The sequence below is a fragment of the Sorex araneus genome, chromosome 11, assembly GCF_027595985.1.
Source record: "Sorex araneus isolate mSorAra2 chromosome 11, mSorAra2.pri, whole genome shotgun sequence".
NCBI classification, from domain to species: domain Eukaryota; kingdom Metazoa; phylum Chordata; class Mammalia; order Eulipotyphla; family Soricidae; genus Sorex; species Sorex araneus.
In genome coordinates, this window is record NC_073312.1 from 55,252,327 (window position 1) to 55,277,625 (window position 25,299).

The 25,299-nt window shown below is 30.4% G+C and overlaps 1 protein-coding gene across 1 annotated transcript in view; it reads right to left on the minus strand.

The window, feature by feature from the left end:
- Window positions 1-3,116: 3,116 nt before the first annotated feature.
- Window positions 3,117-25,299, minus strand: part of PCDH15 (protocadherin related 15) — a 1,456,321-nt gene continuing 1,434,138 nt past the window's right edge. Inside the window, exons 35-40 of the mRNA XM_055118856.1 lie at window positions 19,492-19,557; window positions 16,872-16,890; window positions 15,084-15,122; window positions 11,964-12,034; window positions 10,997-11,105; window positions 3,117-7,413 (exon numbers count right to left, since the gene is read on the minus strand). Coding sequence (XP_054974831.1) covers window positions 6,871-7,413; window positions 10,997-11,105; window positions 11,964-12,034; window positions 15,084-15,122; window positions 16,872-16,890; window positions 19,492-19,557 — 847 coding nt within the window. The 3' untranslated portion in view covers window positions 3,117-6,870. The remainder of the gene's footprint in view (window positions 7,414-10,996; window positions 11,106-11,963; window positions 12,035-15,083; window positions 15,123-16,871; window positions 16,891-19,491; window positions 19,558-25,299) is intronic.

A 25,299-nucleotide genomic window follows, 5' to 3' on the forward strand; every position in this document is an offset into this window, starting at 1 on the left:
AAAGAGAATTTAAACACTTGACGATGTGCAGAAAGAAGGTCTGTTATTTGTAAACTGTGCAAGAGAAAACTGGGAAATAGATAATAAACTTAGAATGAATGTAGTTAAATCAATGTAAAGTATACTTTCTATAAAGACACTAGGAATTTATTTTCCTTTGGTTTTGGTAACAAAGCTGACTTCTCACTAAGTTTTGTAACTTTAGCCACATTATTAATTTAGCAACTAATTTCATTTTCTTTTCTTTGATATGAAAATTGGAGCACATAAGTTAAGTTGGTGGCCTAAAGAAAACCCACAGTTGCACTCATAAAGCATGCTTGTTCAAGGTAATAATGTGCACACTGTTCTATTCAAAATTATTCTATCATTCGTTTGTATCCAAAGTGATTTTGTCGTTTAAGAAATTGTACAAAGTGATTTTGGGATATGACCGATGCAATATAGTAACAAGAAATTAATGACTAGTTGGGCTGGAGTGATAGCACAGTGGGTAGGGCATTTGCCTTGCACGCGGCCGACCTGGGTTCGATTCCCAGTATCCCATATGGTCCCCTGAGCACCTCCGGGGGTGATTCCTGAGTGCAGAGTCAGGAGTAACCCCTGAGCATTGCCAGGTGTGACCCAAAAAGCAAAAAAAAAAAAAAAAAGAAAAAAAGAAGTTAATGACTAGAACTGGCATTTATTTTCCTTCTAGCTCTTTTGTAGATAGAAAAATTTTGAAATTACTAAAAAAATGGCACGTTTATTTTTCATTAACAAGTTATATTAGTCTACTATCAACTGATGGTTCTCTATGTGAAATTGTCTATCAGTAGAAGATATTAACACATGATTGCTATGCAGATATCTATTTTTAGTGATTATTTCTCATCAAGAAGTCTATAGGGTTAAAAAGACTACTAAAAACAACATGTAGTTGATAAATATATACACAAATATATATATATATATAAATTTAAAGGTCTACTAAGCAGTATTTCGATAATGTAACTAAGGTAGTGATTTAAATATACATAGTTATTGACTCATACTATATATATGTGTGTATATATATAAATTATATTTATAATATATATAAATTTCTTTCCTCATTGTATGCTTAACCAATATTTTTATGGTGCAAGAATTCAGCATCCCTTATTAGAGGTAGCAACAGTAAGGAAATATGATGAGGACCAGAGAGTAAAGGAAGAGGAACAATAGTCATACATACTGATACTTCCAAAGTATCAATCATTTTTACTCACTGTCACTGTTACTGCCACCCTGTTTCTCATCAATTTGCTCAAGCAGGCACCAGTAACGTCTCCATTGTGAGACTTATTGCTACTGTAACAGTAACATTTTTACTCACTTAAAAATATGATGTGGGGGTCTGGTACAGCAGGTAATGTGTTTGCCTTGCATGTAGCCAACCTGGGTTCGATTCCCAGCATTCCATATGGTCCCCCGAACACCACCATGAGAAATTCCTGAGTACAAAGCCAGGAGTAACCTCTGATTGCTGGAGTGATCCAAAAAGGAAAAAATATATATATTATGTGGTTTACATTATGGAGCTGCTACAGATAAACTTGGGCCAGATGTGATTTTTTTAAAAAAAATAATTTCACCACAAATTCAAAAGCACTATTATCAATTCAGTGATTTGCGCATACAAAATAGCTGTGAAACCATGAGCAATTCTTCTGATCTAGAGATTTCCACATACACTTTGCCAGTAAATATGTTTGTGTGTTTGTGTATGTCCATTTTGTATAAAAACCGCCAAGTCAGAGGGAAAGATACAAAACACCCTACAGGTTTCTTTTATTTTTCTTTAAAAACACATAGCCTTTTTAGTACCATGGGAAAATGCTGAATAACCTATAAAATCTACTATCAGAAAAGACTAATACAATTTTTCACAAGTATTTTGTCAGTAAAATACTAGAATCTGGTTATATTTGTATAAATTAATCTTTCTAATCATGTATTATCTACATATATCAATATACATATGTGGGAAATGTGTTCACATTTAATATATAATTTTATCTCTTAATTGAGGTAAATAGGAAAGCCATTATTTCCTTATAGCATAAATGTGCACAAGGTTTACCAGTACAGGATGGACATAACTCATTATATTTTGTGCAATATTTATCCTGTGATAGTTTTGTTTATCCAAAAAGTTTTGCTGGGCATTGTCAATAAGGGGTAAATAAAGTTATATACTATTATATGAAGAGCAGAAGAACAAAGTATAACCAACTTTTTGTGTGCTCAAGAGTATTACTTTAGAAAACTCACATTTGAGACAGAAGATGATACAAATCATTACATCACTCATTGTGCTTTTTAAGTTAAAGCTAGAAATAAGGGTCTAGGCTGTTATAATTTATATATTCTACAGAATTATGTGTGAGTGAATGGAACAATGATTAATAGATTGTTTTTCTGAAACATCAAACGTAATCATGTTCAAGGTCATATGAGATTTCATGATGCATATATTAGGATGACAGAGAATTCAGCAGAGGAGCTTACTTTGGATGTGTCTGATTCTGGTTCTATCCTTGATGCCTCATATGGTCCTCCAAGCCCCACCAGAAGTCATCCCCAATCACTGATCATAGAGCACAGTGAGTTGTGGCCTCAAACCTATCATCTATCTATCTATCTCTCTATCTCTCTCTCTCTCTCTCTCTCTCTCTCTCTCTCTCTATCTATCTATCTATCTATCTATCTATCTATCTATCTATCATCTATCTACGTGTGTATTACACGTTTTTTTTCTATTTAGTGTTTCTATGAGAACAACTGATTATCCTCATACTAATGTATGAGTACCTTAGTGTTAAAATTTTTACACTTTTTGTTTTATAAATGGATTGGTGGCATATCAGGAAACACAGTTTCCACTCTCTTCATAACTTAAGTACACTGTTCATTATAACATGCATAAATAATAAATTTTAAATATATTTTCTATATTTATCAAACATATTTGATAACTATTTGTAGAGTAGGCTTTTCTTTTTATTTCATACTGAACTACTAAATTCTAAAAAAAGAAGTCACTCAATTTTTATCCCCACACAACAAAATAATGAGAAATCACTTTATTTCAAATAGAAATTTATTTGTGAAATATTTTATAGTGATTAACAATGCAATTAAACATAATTTATTAATTTGTATCCTTCATACAGGAAAACAATATATATCTGTTAAGGAAAAACAAGTGTTTGGAAAGTAGTGAATGTGCTGATAATTCTTTAGATTTTAATGTCCAACTCTTCCCCATATGTGCTTAACTTACCATAAATTTAAAGTAGACTTCTATGAAAAATAGATTCAATCTAAAAAGCAAAGCTTGGTTTTATCAAGATTCAAGTTCAAAAAAATTATAAATGAAATAAACTATAGGACAAAAAATCATGTTATCACTTGAGAAGAAGAAACAATCAATACAAAACAGAGCTTCTTAATATTGTTTAGAATGAATCCCTCAACCTTATCGCTGTGTTATCTGCAGGCACCAATGGGCATCTGCCCTGAGAATACATTATTAGCACTTTCTGCCTATCGTACAGATAATTAGTGGATACAAGCCCCACTTACGTACAATGTACAGAAAGTGAAGCAGAAAAAGTTAAAAAGCCAGACTTAAAAAAATCAAAGTTCTTAAAAATTAATATTCAATTTTTCTGATTCTATGAAGCATAATGCAAACAATATTTTTCAATAGTAAATATAATTTCCCATTTGGAATAACCACATTGGATAAACAATTCATTTTTATATTCATGTTACCAAGTTGGTTTAATTGAATGAATGATGTATCACATATAAAATTCAAGGCAAACCTTTTTCTGGAATTGCAAATATGTTTTTGGCCATCATACAGTTATAATTCCATGAAAACTCTCAGAGTTTATATCTTATAAAAATTAGTCAAATAGATACTTGTATCTTTGATTTGATAGTCATTGATTAAAAATATCCTATATCATCTTTAGTATACTTTTTTTCTCCTCCCTTTTCTTTAATGCTAATGAATGAATTTCATCCAAAACCAACATATTTAGAAATATTTTAGTCATATCACTTGTTCTCATCTTTGTCAGCCAAGATAGATCCAAGATATATACTTTCTTATGCCCAACTGAAAACTGGTTAAAAACAATAAACAACATTTATGTATATATTGTGGAGAAATAACATGAATTTATTTATAAACATTTACACAGAAATAAAAATTTTAAGTATCCTTAAGGTAAAATACACTTGCATATCTCCCCTGAATTTCACAATTTTAATCCTGAGTCAGAGTCTTAAAGATTAGAGAAAGTCCTACCATAGTAGTTATTCAATCAATTTGATTCAAATATTTAGCAATAATTTTGCTGGTATGTATATTTTACTTTTAAATACATGGAACAAATCTTTGACATGGTTGCAATATATATTTTTCAACTTTATATTGCGTCCACTAATTTGGAAACCAATTAATTTTATGATTAGTTTCACTGAAAAGATCAGTTCGACATTGCTAAAATATGTTGTGAGTAGCTTAAAATACTTTTAGAGTTGTTTTTAAAGAACTTTTGAATGCAGTGACATCTCATGTATCAGGCACTAGTCTTCTGCCAACTTAAATTTCTAGAACAATGATCATATCCCAATGATGGCAAATAAGGGTCTTTGAAACCATATGCATGATTTCCACTTCAGGTTTAATGTTATTTCTTATAGAGATAAGCTAGGCAGTGAGGCCACTTCAGACTGGCTTACCCATAGCACTCAGGGGGCAGAGGGCCACACTCAGAGATGTTTATCAGCCATGAGGTGACATGAGCTTACCATTTGAACTACCTTTAGATTCTTTCTTAATAGCCATATACAAAACAAGCAAGCAAACAAAACACAAACTTGCTTACCAGGAGATTAGAAGAGCTGAAATATAAATTTTAGAGACAGGCATTATGACAAAATTAAATTAACAAATTACAACCTGAAATTAGTAAGAAGTGAAAAAAGATAACTGAGCAAGACCTTGGGACATCAAAGACTATTGAACCGTATTTAGCAATCTCTGATTCAATTAATGAAGATATGGCATATGCTTTACTGAATATGAAACTGAATGTCAAATACTTTATACTGAAAATGATCACTTTGATGCAACAAGGTGTAAGTCCAGCAGTTCAAGGTTATAGGTAACCACTTTCCAAAATTTAATATTCATTCTGGGATCTTTTGAAAATATGCAATTCTTATTTGTAGACCTGAGAGTGTGAGTAGAATTCCACATTAATAATAAGCTCCCAGTTAATGTTGATGCCTTTTTAAGCAAGAACAGAAACAATTTCCAGGATTTCAGATAAATGAGATGTTACTGTACTTAATCTCACATTTGAAATCTGAAATAAAAAAACACACTGCTCATATGTTGATGATTTTAAGTTAGTCATAATTTACATTTAAAGTATTGGAATAAATGACTGAACATTTAAAATATTGAACATGAATGGAACTTTATAATTGCAATGCTGTATTCAATCTTAAAACTGTAGAATTTCATTCATGAGAGGATTTTATTGAAATTAGAACTTGGATAATACCGTGCAAAATTTCTGGTGAGATATATGTTATTAAGTCATATTCAATAAAATTCTGGATTACTCTATTCTATTATTTTATACCTTTCACATCTGGAGAATATGCAAAACACAAGTCAACCTTTGGTAATTTTTTTAAAAAGATAATTTGTGTTGTTTCTGTTAATAGTAAAACATTGTAACACTGTGCTCCACTCAATTATGAAAATTCAAGTCTATCCTTTGCTAAAAATACTCAGGCCTTCATTTCCCGGTTATATGCTATAACCTATAACCATAAATAAACGTGAACAAGGAGAAATGGAATACTGCACTTAAAACTATGAATTTGTAATATTTACTGGAATTTAACATTTATACAAATTATTCACCCTGCAAATTTCTCTTATGTGAGTATATAAAACATTCAAGTCCAGTGACATTTATGTGAGAGCTCTGTGGTTTTACTACATTTTCAATACTGAAAATGTGGTTGGTTGTAGATGTATTATTGCCTATTTGACCCATTCCAATCTCTCTGTAACCTTTTGTTAAGAGAGATCACTATAATGTTCCAAATAGTTATTTAACTTCAAATGGCTAAACTTAATTCCCTATTCCTATTATGCCTGACACTGGCAGACTATATATGGAGAAAGGGCATCAGGGTAAATTGTAAATGATATTTATGCAACAATGTGACTTCATGTGTTTTAGGTCAAAATATACATATATAAACTCTATATTGGACAATAAGGAAAATAGGCTTATGGTTCTAAACGATTTGTAGAAGATTCCCACATTTACTTCACTTTGTAATACATTCAGAACATTTAAAAAATCAGGACAATATAGATAGCAACTGTATAAACCCATTACCTGAAAAATCTTCTGATATAAATTTTCTCATTTTTTTATGAAAAGTAAAATTACATGTGCCAAAAATATTCTGCTGTAGAACTATAAATGAAGAGCAACATGTTCAAAACAAAATATAAATGGTTACTTAGTAAATTATTTATTAAAATGAAAAAATAGACTCAACAAAAATATCTAAATGATTAAATGATATGCTACTTAGTGAACTGAGTCTGTCTGAAACATTCGGGGGTAGAACAATTAATTGATACAAATGTGAGTGCAAATCTCTTTTTAAAGCATATTCAAAGTTTTAGCTTGTGAGCATGATATAAATTTCATACATTGTTTTCTCAGTGACAATAAAAAGTCAAGTCTATTAAAAACTGAAGTAAAAATTAAAATCATGTTTTTAAAAATCTGATTATAACTTTGTCATTGGTATATGGAGATTGTTCCATGGACCCATCCAAAGCTCTTCGTCATCTGTCTGTGTGTGATCACTGTGAAACTCCAGAGACTCTTTAATAATATTCTTATTGTCAATCATAGATTCCTGTTCAACTGTGCTTTTCAGCCTATTCCCCAATGGTTTCTTTACTGTACTGTCAGTGCCCACTGGACAAGGGGCAAATGTAACAAGAGTTGATCTAGTATTCATTTTCTCAGTAGCAAATGGCCCCTTGGATAGTGTATTCAGGGGAACATTCTCCTCCTGCGTGACTGCCAATTTGTCTAGTTTCTTAAAGTGCCTCCCCAGTCGGACAGGGGAAGAAATTTTCAAGTTTTCAGTGAGGCAGGAACGACGGGTTCTCACCACAGAACCATTCTGTGCAATATATATATTGCCATTGATATTAGGATGGTGAAGACGGTTCCTCTGACTGTCTGGAGCACTGTCTTCTTCAGCTGAGCTAGTTTTATAGTCTCGATCAACAACTAACTTGATGATTCTTTTTCTGGCCCACTGTCAAAAAAAAAAAGAAAATAAAAGAAAAGTGAATTATTATCACATTTTTAGTGAAGATTACAGAATCTGTGAAATTCAAGATAGAAATTTATCTAAGACATATATGTATATATAGAAAGAGAAGAAGCCATACTAGCATTAGTTTTTTGTTCAACCAACTCTTCATTGGGTTTCAAGCTTAATAAAATCTGAATGAAGTGTAGCATTAGAAAACAGAAATTTCAGGTAGCACTTGTGTTTTTAGAAAAAATTTCTTCTCTACATGACAAAACATATATTTATAAGGATCTGATTCATTGGTAGTCGTTAAACTTTTCAGGAAAGCTAAATTGAAGGGAATGCAAAACATTGATTTACCTATTTGTTCTAATATGTTCATTTACACCATTTTAAAGAAATTTTAGTCACATTATTCTAAGTTATACTTAATTCTCCATTATTAGTACACAATTTTATGTAATCAAATGTTTTATTCATTAGAAATATGCATTTTTATCATCAATTTAAATATATATTAACTAAAAGAATATATCTTCTTGTACTAAAAATTTTTCTTAGGTAACATACAAAAGTTAAAATTGTTACAATATTTATATTAGTAGCAAGCTAAATATAAAGAACATTTTTCAGAAACTTCTGTTTTCCCAAATCTATGTTAGAAATGGCAAGGGCCCCAGTCTTAAGAAAATGATTAGATTATGTATTGGCTAGAGAAACAGGTGAATGAATATAATCACAAACCATGCAACCATGCATAAGTGAGGCCCTAAATTTAACCCCCAATTTTGCATGTTGTATATTCTCTCATAGTGATAGGTGGGCACATAGGTGCTATTTGAGCACTAAGCTATCCGAGCACAAGCATAGCTGGTTTGGTTCTGGTATCCCCCAGCACCCACAGGACTATATTGTATCACATCCGTGTGCCCAAGCATTGACTCTCTGGTCCAATGATTATTTCTGGAATGGTCCCCAAGTCTTATGAGGATTGCTGAGAGAAACCTCCAAAAGATTAGGTAACTTTAAAAACAATACAGCATTTTCAGGGATGTATGTGCTCAGCCAACTCATTTGTCAACTCATACATAACAGTATGTCCAACTATTTAATTTTCAGATACATATGTAAAATATTTTATATATGCTTACCCCCCAAAAGCTGTAATTGTAATGGTAAATTTATTTTTCATTAATTTAAACTCATACCCACATTGGAAAAAAATAATTTTTTAAAAGTATTTCAACAAACTAATATTTTCAGTTGCAAGTTATAAGCCTATTTGGTTTGGGCATGTTCATAATATATTTTGATAAGAACTTTGCCAGTTGAAATGTACATATATGCAAAGGTGGACTTTTAGAGATCTTATTTGCTGTAGTTATCCAAGGACCTATTCTGTAAGAATGATATAATAACCACCATATATATTCATATAACCCATTCTAATCAGGAAGGGCATCACAAGTAACATAATTTCATGCTGCATTATCAGAGATTTCGCTACAGAATATTAACTATTGAATTAAAATATCACGTGTATTTTGAATTACATATACAAGAAATAATTAGCTTGTTTTTTTCCAAGACAAATTTGAATATACCCAAAGTTTCAGAGAGCATATATATTCACTTATCTGGCAGACTTTCTAATCTTAAATTCGATTCAAAACCATGATCAATTCTTCCCCTGTATGTGTCATTTTAGAGAACCAGAAAGCACTGCACACAAAAGCACTCAGCACGACAAACTCCCACCTACTGTGATGTTTTTTTAAAGTGCTGTGTTGTAACCTTCAGAGCTGGCTCCTGGAGGCTTCTTTTGGTTTGCATTCCTGCCTGGGTCATACTCTGGCACCTGGAAGCCCCACGGGCCTCCAGACAGACTCTCGCTACTACTACTACTACTGCCAGATTCCTCCTCAGTTTCCACCACCCCTTCCACTGAAGCTGATTCTGCACTGCCTTCCTCAGTAACAACTTGAGATTCCAGTTCGGTTGGTTCTTCCCTGGGGGTTAATTCACTCTCTTCTTCTTCCAGCTGTTCCTCATCTTCTTCTATCTTTGGTTCTTCCTCTACTTCCTCAGGTGATTCCTCCTTCCTACCTTTGACTTCCTTCATCTCTTCAACAATAGGCCTTCTTCTAGCAAGAAAAATGTTTTTCCTTGCCTTTTCTCCTTCTGACTCTGTGGATTCTGATTCTTCAGACTCGGGAGTCGAACTTTCTTCCTCCTCAGAAGGAGTCTCTGACTCAGACTCCTCTTCTGTTGTCTCAGACTCACTGAATTCAGATTCTTCTTCACTGTATTCTGTATAGTCACTGGAGGATTCCTCCTCTGATTCTACGGTGCTTTCAGTAGCTTCTTCTTGATCCATAGTCAGTTTCAAGTAATCTTTATCTTCTTCCTCAAGGCGTCTCCTCCACTCTTCACCCTCAAGGTCTACCATGCCTTTTTTATCTGCTAGTCCTCTAACTTTCTTAAAAATCATTGGGAATATCCTGGCTCTCTTCCAAGTTGTGTAAGTAGGCTCAGGTGCTGGTGGCTTTTCAATAGTAACAACTACTTCCTCCTCGCTAGGTTCTCTAACTTCAACTTTTGGCTTTTTAATTTTCTTTGCCTCTTCCTGAAAATTATGAAAATGCAATTTAAGTGTCAGTTTGGTCATGATTATCATGTAATCCTGTTCTGAATTTGTAAAACAGGAATGAATGTGCAAGGTGAAAGTGTCATACAAGTTTTATAACTGTTTCAACATCACAAAAATCTTTAGTGTTTACCTGCACTGCTTATAGGAAGGAGATTATCAAGAAAAATAAGCTATTTTAACTTGAATTTTACTTTATAATGCAAAAATTGGACACTTTTTATTTTTTCTTATTTAAATTTTATTTTAAAGTTTAGCTCAAAAGAGATAGAAATAAATAATCATTGCTTCTTCAATTTCCCAACATGAGGCTGATTTGTAGTTTCAAATATTTATTTTAACAAAATGTTAATAAAGAAATTATCATAGCTTATATAAATATCTTATGTGTACTAATTTTTCCTGGTAAGCAGAATATAGCTACAGTAATGTTTATTTTCTAGATTTTTGGATAAAAGCTTCGAGTAAATATTGCTGGTTCTATTTATTAAATTATTTTTATAAATAAGTAGAATAATTTCATTAAAATATTTGTAACATTTTATGTTACCAGACCATTTGATAAGGACTATACCTTTTCATTATTTTTGGAATGCTAAACAATGCTGAGACAAGGTGCAGTTCAGAAAATTAATTTTTATATATTTGATTGTTATATTTTACTTATGGAGTAATAGGATTTTAGAAAACATAACTTTATTGTTACTTTAGTTCAGATATTATCGCACTTCATAAAAGAAAATAAATTAATTTCATAAATAATTAAATTTTAAAAATTCCTTGTATTGACAATGAATAATATATCCAGAATTATTAACATTTTCTGAAAAATAATTACTACATAAATACATAGCCATTTAAAATATTTTAGGCTATCTTCACATAAAATTAAAATATTGGTTTGAGCATATTGATTTTATGAGAAAATGTAAGTACCTCTTCCTCCTCGTATTCTTCTTCAGCTTCACCAACTACCTCACCATACTCCTCTTGTCCAACAGGTGGTAACAAACGACGGCGACTTCCGTATTGAGGCATTTCATACCTATAATAGAAACTCACAACTTTAAATATATTTACATGTTTTCTGTGCAGAATCTATCATGGTTCATCAATTCTCTAATTCTCTTTCTTCTTTATTGTCCAATCAACAAATGTATATTTCACAGCATCAATTTCTTGTACTCTAATTATAAAGCCAGAGGATAAGAAATACAACCTGATGACCAATAATTTTTGGCATAATGAATGGTACCCTGTAACAACAATAAAAAGAGTTAAGTTACTTTAGATTTAAGTTTTTGGAAAGACCAGTGTTATGGAAAAGACAGACTTCTTTAGGTACAGAATTTAGGTACAGGATAGATCCATTCTAAAAACATATCTCATTAAAAAATCAGTCTCTAGCTTCCCACCAACAATATATATTAAAGATGAAATGTTATAGACTTTACATTCTTTTACCATATTTTTAAAAACTCAGTAAATTACATGTTTTAAAAGTGACTATGAAGTACTAATTTCTATATTTCAGTCATGTGTTCTTAATTTTCCTAAGTAAATCTTGAAGTTAACTGGTTAGATTAAATGTTAAGCAGCTGATTTGAGATAAATGGTGAATTCAGGAATTGAGCAAATATGATTGATTTCTATTTTTCAATTATGTATTTTTAATAATTTCTGATTTTTAGAGCAGCAATGAATAACAATATAGAACATCATGATAGAACTCAATATACAAAAATGGGTACAATTTGTTTGAAACCAAATTTAAACATATTGCTCTTTTAAAAATGGAACATGAAAGAAAATTAGAAAATAAGTGATTGCATTAATAACATGAAAATAAATGCTTATTATATATAAAGTATTAATATGCTGTATAAGAAATCTGAAGATGTACCCATGCTCATAACTGTAATAATCTTGTCCATATTCCTGGCCAGGATCAATTCCAGACTCCATGGATAACTCCTATTGTTCAAAAGAAAAATTGCAATTGAAAACAATTTTCATTACTTTTCAGCTGAGTCAGATTCCCAGATGTAGAATTCAATGATACGCATGACATTTCTGGCTAAATAAATTACATGTTTTAATTAATACATTTAAGATTTTTCTGATTTTAACTATTCTATAAAAATATAATTTGTTATTTGATTTGAGAAGTTGATATACATTTTTCTAAAATTGAATAGTGACAAGCTGGAGTGATAGCACAGAGGGTAGGGTATTTGCCTTGCATGCGGCCATCCTGGGTTCAATTCCTCCGTCCCTCTCAGAGAGCCCACTTTCAAGGCAGAGCCTGGCAAGCTCCCCGTGGCAAATTCTATATGCCAAAAACAGTAACAACAAGTCTCACAATGGAGATGTTATTGGTGCCCACTCGAGCAAATCGATGAACAACGGGACGACAGTGCTACAGTACTATAGAATATGTCAATTATTTCAAATAATTATTCAATTCCTTCTTGAATAAATTCTAAAACTACCAGTGGACAGTTAATGTCTCATTCTATTTTAACTTATACTAAAAGGAATTTTGCCTTGAGGAAAATAAAATTACCTTGTTGCCTGCAGCATTGCTTTATTTTCTTGATAAGTTTTCTAGCACTCAGAGGACTTAAATCCATCATAAGTTTATGAGGGTAGTGGTTGATAAAAAATTGTCAGCTACTAAAATTACATGTTTATGATAATCCTCAATTATTTTAATTGATTTTAAATGTTTAGATTTTTATGTGTAAATAATTCTAATTATTGTCTTTCTAACAGTAATTTGCGAGAGCTTGAGTTTTTGAGCTCTCTATAAAATAGTGTTACTATCATTCTGTCTTAAGGAAAGGTGTTCTTCCTGAGACATACATGAGAAACTAGTTTTCCATAAACTTTAGAGATTAATTCATTATATTTCTCATTTAGATTCTACTTAACTTTTAAGTAAGTTGAACTGCAAAAGTTAACCTAACTAGTTATCCTAAACTTCATTTGTAATAAAGGAAGAAAATAAAGAAAAATTATAGGTATAGATTTATTATTTACAACAATAATAATCCATCTATTACTTACAATAATAATTTTGTTGATGTGGGATAATAATGATTCTGAATATAAAGACCTCTGCGGGCATGAATATAAAAATGAAAAAACGTAGAAATTCATAACTGCCTTACAATCCCCTTCAGTTGTGCTTTCTTTTACACACATTATTATAAAAGAAGCTGTTGCCAGAATTTTAATCAGTAAACCCTTTAGAAAATCTGGACTTTTATTTGTCTTGAAAAGTAAAACTATGAAGAAAATCACAATTATTTTGATAGATATATATATGTGTATATATATATATATATACTTTAGTTTTGGTACATCTCCTGAAAAGTCATATTCCCTCCTGGTTAGTAGTCTATCCTGAACCATACTGTCTTCTAAACAAAAGCCTCAATAAGATGTCTCAAATGCTTTTATGGTATATCCAAGGAAGTAGTTTCTTACATAACTTTTCTAAACCAAAGCCTAAGTAGGATTTCTCATCTGCTCTTATAGTATGTTAAGGAAGTTGTCTCTTACATAACTTTTCCCACTGCCTACTTAAGTTTGTAATCCCTCTATTAATGCAATAATTTTGCAGTTTATAAGTACTTTATGAGTTAATTGCAAGTGAATCCAGTTTTCAGGCAAAACTGCTTCAATTTGCTCCTAAGAATAGTTAAAACTAAAGATCAGAAATAACATGGGTTTTGGTAGGAACTCTGGGAGTCACATTTCTGTAAAATTATAAATTCATATGCATGCAGTCTCTTTCACAGAAATTCAATGTCTCTGAATTTATACAACTAACATAACTATGTACAATTCTGTAATGAAATGCAGCCAAATACTAGCACTAGTGCAAAACCCCTGAGATAGACACACTGCTAATTCATAAAATGGCAATCTCAAAACAAAAAGATAAGTGAAGGAAGCCAAGTGCCGACAATAGCATAATAGATAATTTATATTACTCACGCAAACTTATTAAACAAGAAAATTGTCCTTTTGGAAGGTAGACAAAAACTATTTAGTTAACTATAATCATGCTTCAAGTTAATCTTACTGACTATTATATATACTCTCCACAATGAATACCTTATTTGGAAAGAAAAATTCTTCCAATATTGATAAATGGATAAATGCAGGAGAAAAATTTATTAAAAGTGTGCGAGATGGACAGAGAGAGATAAATACTTCATGAAATCACTTATTGTGGACTGTTGGGTAAAGGGAGAGGGAAAGATTAACTATTAAACTAAGAGAAACAAGATAGTGAGAGTGGTTTCAATGGCTTGGGAAGGTAGGAATAGGGAGAAGATACTGAAGCTTATGCTTAATTGCATACAGTAAGTTTGTAGATTTAATACAAAATATAGAACTATTGATGATAATACTATATATAATGTAAATGAATTTTGATAAAAATGTTGATCTTAAATGTTATCATATGCTCCCCACCAAAGATACATATGTGATACACTGAATATGCTAATATCTGGATTGTAAGAATCATTTACTATATGTATATGCATGCAATCATAATTCACATTTTATATATATTATAGTTTGTCAATTACAACAACAATTGTATGTGCATCAAAATATCACTAAAAAAACAAAGAATCAGATTATTGTATGGAAATGGAGATAATATCTGAGTGTTAGTATGATCAAACTTTAAGATAACTAATATTGGTTGCATAATCTGCAAAAATTCATCAAATCATACAGAATAATTTACATTATTCTATATCTGATTTAATTTATTCTTTTTCTCCATTTCATGGAGGGACATAGAAAGTTAGGTCAACCTGAGCAAGAAAGAGGGTAGTGATTTCCTTGGTTACATATTTATTTCAATTGTAAATCATTTTTCTCTCGTAAAATTATGCGACGTGGAACCCACCTATCCTGACTACATGTAAAATGGACCTGACAATCACATTAAATATTATAAAGGCTAATTGAGACTGAATAGAAAAGAAATTGATACCTCAGGTTTAAGGAGAGAAGGCCTCAGCAGTTGTTGTTGCTGCCAATAGAAATTAAAAATAGAAAAAGATTTAGAAAATAATTCAGACTTTAAAAGAAGATTATAATTAAGAAGATAGGGGGAAAAGTGACAGCTAAAAACTGGTTACATTGAGATTATGTTTCTTTAGGAATGATAACTACCAAAATAATTAAATATTTCTCTAATTATTTTAAATAATTCTTAATGTTGATGTTGCCATTAATATAAAATTTAATTATCTTAATACAATATTTTTGATAAATCATATAACAAGGAGTAATTTATGATTCTAAAAGCACTATGCTACTCTTTTGCTTTTATAAGCTAAAACTTGTTTTAGATTAGTCTTTTTTTTTGTTTCAATCATATTAAGTGTGATCAGGTTAATTATGAATAAAAATAGAGCATACAAAGCAATGGTAGAGTTGCAATTTATTTATCATAATAATTAAAGCACTCTCCTCATGTTAATTTTTCAATTTCAAAATATCTATGAAAATGTAGATATTTAGTCTCTAATCATTAATTATGTTTTTATAAGTTTTTTTTTTTATTAGGACATTGTTTTCTTCATCTGATCTTGTCTAGGTAATTTATCACTTATTCCTTATGGTTCATTGTTAATGATATAAAAGGAATAGAACGTTGACTGGTCTTGTTCATGTTTTAACCACATCAAGTTATGCAATACAAATTTGGGATCATCAACTTTCTGCAGAGAAAGAAATTGTTAGGCTAAGCAAATCTTAATATAAGGTCAAGCTGGTCAGAGAAGCTTAAGTGATAATTCACCAGTGAAACAAGTGTATGAAATACCAATAGAATGGTATCTGACTGAAGTGGTAGACTCAGTTGTTAGTATAGCGTAATTAATTATTTAAACAATCAGGCAATTAAATTATGAAATAGTATGATCTGATCTTTTACATATTATAGATATCCCTGATGATAGTAATTATTAAAGTCTTTCATGTTTGTTTTCAGATAAGTCAGGCCTTACACATTCTAAATGATCATCCAGTTGGTTTGTATGCTCACTTTACCCATTTGACTATGAAGCTATATTCTAGACCATATTTGATTCTCAGCAATGTTTAGTCAAAATGCCCAAGATAGAATGACAATCAAATTAACGCAGTAGAAAATTCAGAGCTTTCAAAAATCTTGGCATCTTTAATTCCTTAATATTTCCTACCCCAGTGTAATAGAAAGGAGCCTTATATTGGTATTAAGAATAAAAAATTCGGGGCTGGAGGGATAGCATAGCGGGTAGGGCGTTTGCCTTGCACGCGGCCGACCCGGGTTTGATTCCCAGCATCCCATATGGTCCCCTGAGCACCGCCAGGAGTAATTCCTGAGTGCAGAGCCGGGAATAACCCCTGTGCATCGCCGGGTGTGACCCAAAAAGCAAAAAAAAAAAAAAAAGACTAAAAAATTGACTATCCCTACATTTTCTAAATTAGTTGTATAGTCTTAGAAAATTTAATTGGAGGGGATATCACCATATTTATTATTAGTCACCATATTTATTATTAGTAATTGAGGGGAAAAAATATCACTGAAATGTGAGCACTTGATCTTTGTTATCCCAGTGAACAGTCTTAAAACTTCAAAATACATATTTGATAAATAGAAAAGAATTAACATAGTATTATAATATTATTAAGTAGTGGAAAATTACATAATTCTTGAAAAATTATATATTAGTTGTGCTTAGAACAATAATATTTTCCTAGAAAGTTCGGTATAATACCATGATGCCCTTACCTCTGATGTAAAACCTCTCCTGAAAGGCAGAAATGAAGAAATCTATATTAAACATTTTAGAATTTCAGATAAAATAAAATTAAAGATAAAAATGCTTTTAAAAATCTAAGAAAAACTGAAAAGGCATTTTTTTAGTAATTTTCCTTAGTTTTGTTGTATTATAAAGAGATCAAAGATTTATGTCTGTATTAATAAGACATTTACCACTCCAGATCCTCTATCTGAATGAGTGAGCAGCATCACATTCAAATATATTTTTCATCAATGCTGTATCACAACACACTTTTATTCTATTCTGATCAATTATGATAAAATATTCTAGATCATAATTTCTAAAAAAATTTGATAAATATAGCATTTTTATGTGGGGAAATATTTCAGTCATGAAAAAATATAAGCACATGAAAAATATATCTCCATAAATAGAGTATTCTCCAATTGTTTGAAAGATTTTTCTGGTCTATGTCAATTTATTCTAAAAATAATGATAGAAAAATAGAGACTAGCAATAAGTCAGTTATTAAACATGAAGTAATTTTTGAGCTAAAACTATGAAATATTTAATAATAAAGATTTATAAATTTTATAAAACATAAGTTAGTGAAATATTTACTCTAAGAAAAAACTGAAGAATGTTTTTGTAGCTGAATTTCAGTAAGTAAAGATTCTTTATTTACTACTTAGTAAACCATCACTGTCACTGTCACTGTCATCCTGTTGCTCGTCGATTTGTTCGAGCAGGCACCAGTAACGTCTCTCATTGAGAGACTTATTCTTCCTGTTTTGGCATATCCAATATGCACAGGTAGTAAACCATATATCTTAAATGTTCGATGAATGCTGTTGATAATATTGGATGGAATTAGTAAGAAAATATAATTAAGGCAAATGAAAAGACTGATAGCAATGATAATATTATTCTTACTAAATACTTATCAGAATTTATTATCTGAAATAATTTCATAGTGAGTTTTTCAGAGTACATGTACATTTCTGTCAACAGATTCAGCAATAATAAATCACCTAGTACATTTAGAACTAAAATACACCAAGTACTGCTTAAATCATTTTGAACTATCACTAAATTTGTGTTTTTTGGGAATAAAGAAGACAAAAGTTCAAATCTAGGTTTTAATAATCATGATCATTAGATCCCTAGTTAAAATAGTGTTCAGCCAAATTGATTTTATATTATAAGTATTTGCCATTTTTCATTAGTGATATTTCTCATAATCGTGGTGTTAATGGAAGAGCCATATTATTTTATTATATTGTATATCAATCCCTTGCATATGTTAATATATGGTAATAAAGTACATGACTATCCTGTCTTTATTTCTTTTTTTTTCCTGTCTTTATTTCTATTATTTCACTTGACTTGGAGGAAAAAGCTCATTTATAAGAAGCAAATCACTGATTAATATGTTTAATATGTTTTCACTTAATATACCTTTTCATAGATCTTATAAAACCATTCATACTACTCCATACATTCTGTGGTTTATTTCTGACATATATCATTTATTTTGAATCATCTGTATATATGATATTCACTTATTTTTACAGTAAGGAAAATATGTTAACCTGTTTATGCTTTTGAAGAATGCATCTCATAATGTTTATGCATTGATTTAACTATAATAAATATAAAAAATATGTTTTATAGAGACTGAAATTTGTGAGGAGACAGCAATTAGAATAGATATATTTTGGCTTTTATATTCAAAGAATAAAGATCTCACTTAAAAATGTTCTGACTTTCACAATGCAGCTTGAAATCTCATAGTGTATTATTAAACTACTAGGTCCATTTTTATAGTAGGTACAGATGGTCCCATTATATAATAATTATATAAAATCATTATGGAAGATAAGGTATTTTGATGATGGGAAGTCTGAACTTTTTAAAGTAGTAATTACATACATAAAGAGGTATGAAGCTAAATCCTTGAAATTTCATAATGTTGCAAGCCAATTATTCACCAATAAAAACTTAAAATTAAAATAGAAACAACTTAATTATCTGTATTTACAGTTTCTGCATCAACGAATTCAAGGAACAAGTTCAACCGACTGTAAGTAGAAAATATCACCGTTTCTTGAGTTTTATTATACTTGTGTCTTTGTATTTCCCTTGTTTATATTTCCTAAATTCCAAAATGTAATATCTATTTATATAACATTTTACATTGCATTATCTATAGCTTGTAGTATAGAGATAAATTTAAAGTACAAGGGGGATTGTGCACAGATTATATGCCATTATACATGGAGGGTTGATTATCTGCACACTTTGTTTTTTGCTGAATGTCAAAAAACAACACACTACTTATACCAAGGGACAATTATATATAACAATATAATTATTGTTATAATTAAAATATTTATAACAATATTATAAAATACTATACAAAATTACAGGTTATTTAGTGAGACTAAACGTTCCTATATAAAACTGTTACTTATAAGTCTTATTTATTTGACTATTATTTAGAAATTTTATTAATAAGAAAGTCTAAGGAACTACCAAGAAATTTCTTTCCATTTTTCATAAATTGATAGAGATAGCTTAAAAACATACACATTCACATTAAAAGTTTACACAGATTGTGAATAATACCTTGTCAGAGTCCGCCAAATAGCACAAGTTCTCATGCATATGACCAGCTGCCAACAAAAACTCCAACTGAAGTTTTTCAGTGAAAGAGAGAAAAAAATCATGTTCAAGAACCCCAAGAAAGAAATGACTTGTTTTGGATGAAAAGAATCAGAAGCTGAGTTGCTAATAGAAATATTAAGACTTACATCCTTTTTTAAAAAACCTGAAATTGTTAAGTATGCCAAACCTAATTCTGAAAAAAAAAATTTAATATAAGATCTGAACAAACTTTGAAATGATGCATTGCAGTTACCTGCATGTTTATTAATAAACTTGTAATTTTTATTATCAAATAAGACTTATCAATATTTTTGAATTATATTTCTCTCTGTGCCACTTGAAATGCCTAAGGAAAATTACAGAGTAAACCAAATAATTATAATTGTGCTTGAAGTGGATATTTTCAGTAAATAAAACTTATTTTATATGTTAGCTGGGAAAAAGTAAATACTTGAAGACAGAATAAGATAGTACATAGTTTAGCTGATGTCCTTAAATTTTTTAAGAATTTAACTACAAGAACAAAATTTAAAAATTTTAAGAATCTAAACTACAAGAACAATTACAGCAAATATTTCCTTCTATAAAATAAATGTTTTTTGTTGCAAATAAGGTGTGAATTTATATAATACATAATAATTCATCAACCGTACTGCTTCTTAATTTCTACTTAAGTATTTTATATTTTATTTAGATACTACATATAAGATTTAAATGTTAAATTAAAAATTTTTACTATAGTAATTGAAAGTAATTAGAAATTTTGTAAATGCTGAATTTGTCTTCAATCTTAATGAAGAAATGTTAATATTGTTTGTGTACTAAATTTATAAATGTGACTCATTGAAATTTTTAATCTTATTTTGATAAAAATAATTAATATTTTTCTAAAACTAGAGATATATGTTTTAAGAGTGTCTTATGAAGAAATTATAGTTAAGTAGGTGATATAATAATGTGGACAAACCAAACTAAATAACACTTTAAACATTTGTGGGATAAATGAAATGCCTTACAAAAGTTAACAACTCACGATTTATTTTAGTAATAAAGAAGGGAAAGGAATGCACAATGAAAAATAAAAAGTAAGACATCAACTGGAAAAAAGTAAAATGTATATCAAATGTATAAGCATACTTACTAGTAAGACAAAAGTAAGCCAGAGTAAAAGAAGTTCTTATAAGAAAACAACTAAATCTTACAACATCTGGAATTTATTTTGGAATGCTTTTATGTCTGCCATCTCCTACCATTTTTAGACACAAAACATTTTACTTGCTAGTATCTCTTTTAGTTTAAATACATGAGGTCATGAAAATAACATAAACTATAGTTTTAACCTATTTTTAACAATCTATATTTTCCTGTAGTCATATAAAACTATAATATAATATCAAATATAAAGTTAATGCATTAACATAATCAACAAGCCAATGTTTTGTTGGATATTTAACTTTAATGCCCGTATTTTCCCATTGAAAGACAATCTGAAATTACTTACTTTTTAAATAAATGTAGGCAAATTATGCTACTTCGTAGTTAAGAAAAGTAAGATAAATCTATACTATGAGTTAGTAATGATGAGGTTAATCTTTTAAATTAAAAATGAGGAAAAGACAGCATTGCATTGAGTTTAGGTTAAAAGAATAGAATCTTCTTCAATGTTCAGATTTTCCTCCACTTGAAGACTATGAGCAACAAATGAGTTCTTAATTAAAATAGAAGAGGCAAAATTACAGTGAAGTAGATTGACTGTGAGATTGATTTTCATTTTCTTCCACAATTTCTTGCAAATTTTCTCGTTTTTGTTCAGATCTCATTTCCATATTTGTTAATTCAGAAGGGCAACTAGTTCGAAGTTTTGAAATCTGTTTGGGTGGGAAATTTTTTTCTATTTGACTGTACATATTAGCTACTGACTTTTCAAGTTCTGAGAGGTTTTTGATATGTTTGAGGATGCCTTTTGGTTCTTTTTGATGTTCTGTGTTGCATGGGGATGTTGAGGTTGACAGTTGCATCACAGAAGAATCCATTTCCTTGTTAGGTGTTACACTGGCAGTATGCTTAACATCTGGCATACAAACATACTTTGTGGATGGAAAAGATGCTGAAGTAATCAGTGGAGAAGGAAGAGGAGGAGGCGGTGGAGGGAGAGTGGGAAATGGAGGAGGGGAGGTAGTGGGGGGAGGAGGAATAGAAAGTGGATGAAAAGGTGGAGGAGGAAGAGGAGGAGGAATGGAAGGTGGTGATGGAGAAGGACAAGGAAGAGTAAAGGAAGAAAGAGGCAGTGGTGGGGGAGGAGGTGGCGGAGGAGAACAAGGAGGAGAAGGAGGAGAGGAATAGATGCTTGGTGGATGGGGAATATTTTCAAAAATGTTACTTTCCGTTTCAATAGTCAAAATATGAGTTGGTGCCTCTTTCCTGAGGAGTGGAGAATTTAAAATGCGAGGCATCGTAGGAGAAAGTCCCAAGGAACAATCAGAAGGAGAAATAACGACCTTAGATTGTGATTTGAGGTCCACAGTTCTTGAAACAGTTGGCAGAGTAGAAAATGAAGAATGAGACCAGGAAGAGGAAAATGTAGAGGCTGAAGATAAAGACTTCAACTGTTCTGATCCTGGCATAACCATTGATTCATTTTGACTATCTTCTTTCTCTGTTAAATCTATCTCTTCAGCAGTAAACAAGGGATTGCAGCTACCTCCTTTGTTTGAATAGGTTCCCATACTTTCATGCTCTATGTTTTGCTTATTGCTTTGCCATTGTTCCAGATCTATGGTATCTGATCTGCTTGGAAACTCCCACCTGGATCCCCCAGAGAAACAGAATGAATGATTCCACATCTTCTGTATCTTTTCCCTTGGGGCCCTGAGAGAATCATTCTTTACTTGTGTTTTGGATAAAAATGAGTCTGCAAAGTCAGTTCTTGGTGAAAACTCCAAAGTCATTGGTCTCACATCTGTATTTTCCTGGTAAAGTTTATTCTGACTCCTGAGATCATCCTCAGCAGGGAGCAGTGTGAAGTTTCTTGCAGACTTGGACTGGCTGTTCTTAAGTGCTCCGTCTATATGGGCCTGATTGTGAGTCTCCATAGTTTTAGGAGAAAAGGGCATCATAGTGTGTTGATGTTTCCTGTCTTCTGAGACTGACTTATTTCCCCTGCTTTGTTGGAAATGGTAGAGAAGGAAAAGACTTGAAAGAAAAGAAGATAATGAAATGTAAGGAAACAGGTTGTGATACAACTTTTATGAGAAAGATGTTTTTAGGGTTCTCATTACTACATCAATTACAAAGGGCCAAATAATACTAAGATTCTTAAATAAGGCATTAATTTCATGTCCCGGTTGTCAAAAAGACAGGATACAAATGAGAGCTATGAGACGTATGAGAAATTTATATCTTATTTTTTAAAATGTGCACATATGTACACTCATTCTTTTCAGATTTTTTTTAATACAGAAAAGATTTTTTTCACCACACATGACAATTCTCTATTGTATAAATGTCATTTCTCCTGTTGTAAATGGATACTTTGACTTATGGTTTGATATCCTATATCTCAGGTGACCATGCTCCAAGCCTCCAAGCTGCCTGTTTGGGGTATCTTAATTATATTCCATTAAGCAAATGTACACTGTCTCTCATCTGAGCATTTATTGTTCCCTGAAAGTTAAATACTCACCAGTCTAGGATTACTATTGCGATAGATTTTTCTGTTATCTGAATATGAGAGTTAAATTTCCTGAGCAGAGCTAAGAATTCTATGAACTTAAAATCACAAATTAAATTTATAATACAAGATGAGGTTATATTACAATTTTGAAAGGTATCATTTCGTCTATTTCAAGTCTATGCTTAATTAAAATTATAAATTCTACAAATAAGAAATGGGGTTATTTGTATTTGAATATGGAATGATCAAGTTTTAGCAAGCATTTAAGAAAGTAATTAGTTACAACTTCATAGAATTGAAATCATTGTCATACATTGGATTTTGTCAGACATGAAGAGGTCATAGTGACTGTAGGTAACAAATAAATTGAGAAGGTAAAAAAAAATCACAAATAAATAACTCTTATGAACACATTGACTTTTCCCCTACAAAGACTTATGATATTAGTAGTCTTTCATTGGAATGAATGCTCTCAAGCTTAGAATACTTGATTAATCTCTTTTTAAAGAGCTCATTAAAAAATTAGAAAGAAAATAAAAATTATATTTTAAATAAAAGTTTAATAGACACATCAAAAATAAAATAGTTGATGAAGCAATGAGACCATATGGTAAGTCGAAATTGTTATTATGTCAATTTGGCAGAGATAGAAAAAGCAAGAGAGAATTCTTATAGGTGGGCTTGTGATATCAGACCCATCAGAATTATTCAGAAAGAAGAGACAGTTTATATTAAAGAGACAGCAAACATTTTTCCTGATCTCAAAAGTTCATTTATAAAAGAACTCACCTTGATATATGGCAAGCACTTATTTTGTTGATCAGTGTTGTTACTTTTTTTATAAACAACTATTAATATAATATCATTTAATTTTAACTGAAATGCATCTATTAACTTTTATCATGAATTTAAAACAAGGAGAAAATTAATTCCTGTTTTTTAGATACAGTTATTATTAGTGAAGGTGTTTGATTGAATTAAGCTCACACCACTTCAACATATGCAAAGGGAATGAAGTTTAGAGGATTTATCTTTTTTATCTTTCAGAAAGATAAATTGTTGGGTAGTAAAATATGACAATTAATTAATGTATCTAGAATATGACAATATTTGAAACTATTTTATTCATTTTTCAATGCCCTAGTATTAAAATGATATTTACTTACTCTTGCCTATGTATCCACAGGTGAGAAAGAGAAAACATGTGACAGAAAAGAAAAGTTGTAACTATAGTTAATTTGAGATGTTTCCGAAAATATACAACAGGAGCTTGCTTTAAACAGTATATAAATCCAAAACAGAAAATACACGGTAATATATTGTTTTTTGTATTCATTCTTAATAATGGTATTGTAATCATGTTTGAGATAAAATAAAATAACATTAATTTGACTGATTTATCATGCATAATTATGGCCTTAGTTAAAATATAGGTCTAATTGAATCTCTATTGAGCAATTGATGACTTCAATCCTAAAACAGAATTTTCAAATGAGAATCTAAGAATTTCCTTTATGTAAGAACTGAAAAAAATAGCAGCAATAATGTCTAAAGAAGGTATATACATTATTTGTGAGAAAGTAAATAGAGAAATTCTAAAAATATTATTGCAGGGTACTGAATCAATGAATTGGTAATTGTCAAATGACCATTTTTCTTCAAAAAGTTTATACTGACACGCAATACTTTTTCTAATAACTTATGACTAGAATTCCCATAAAAACTATTTAGTATTAAAGCGAAACATTTGTTAAATAAAAGATAAAAATGTGTACAACATAAACCAACAAGTAAATAATATAATTACAAAAATTTACTAAATATATCATAATTTTAAAATAAGGTATTGCTATTTGAAAATAATCACAACAAACTATATTGATTCTAGATGATGCTGTAATTTCCCTACTTAATAAAAAATATAAAATGAGTGTATATAGTTTTTAATTTCATATATAAAATTTTAATTTTATATAGAATAATTTTGTAGTTTTAAAATATTTTGGATAAAGTGAGGTTGTTAACATCCACAGAATCAAATCATATGGCTCAATTCCTACATTCACCAAAAATTTAAGAATAGAAATGTCATTGCA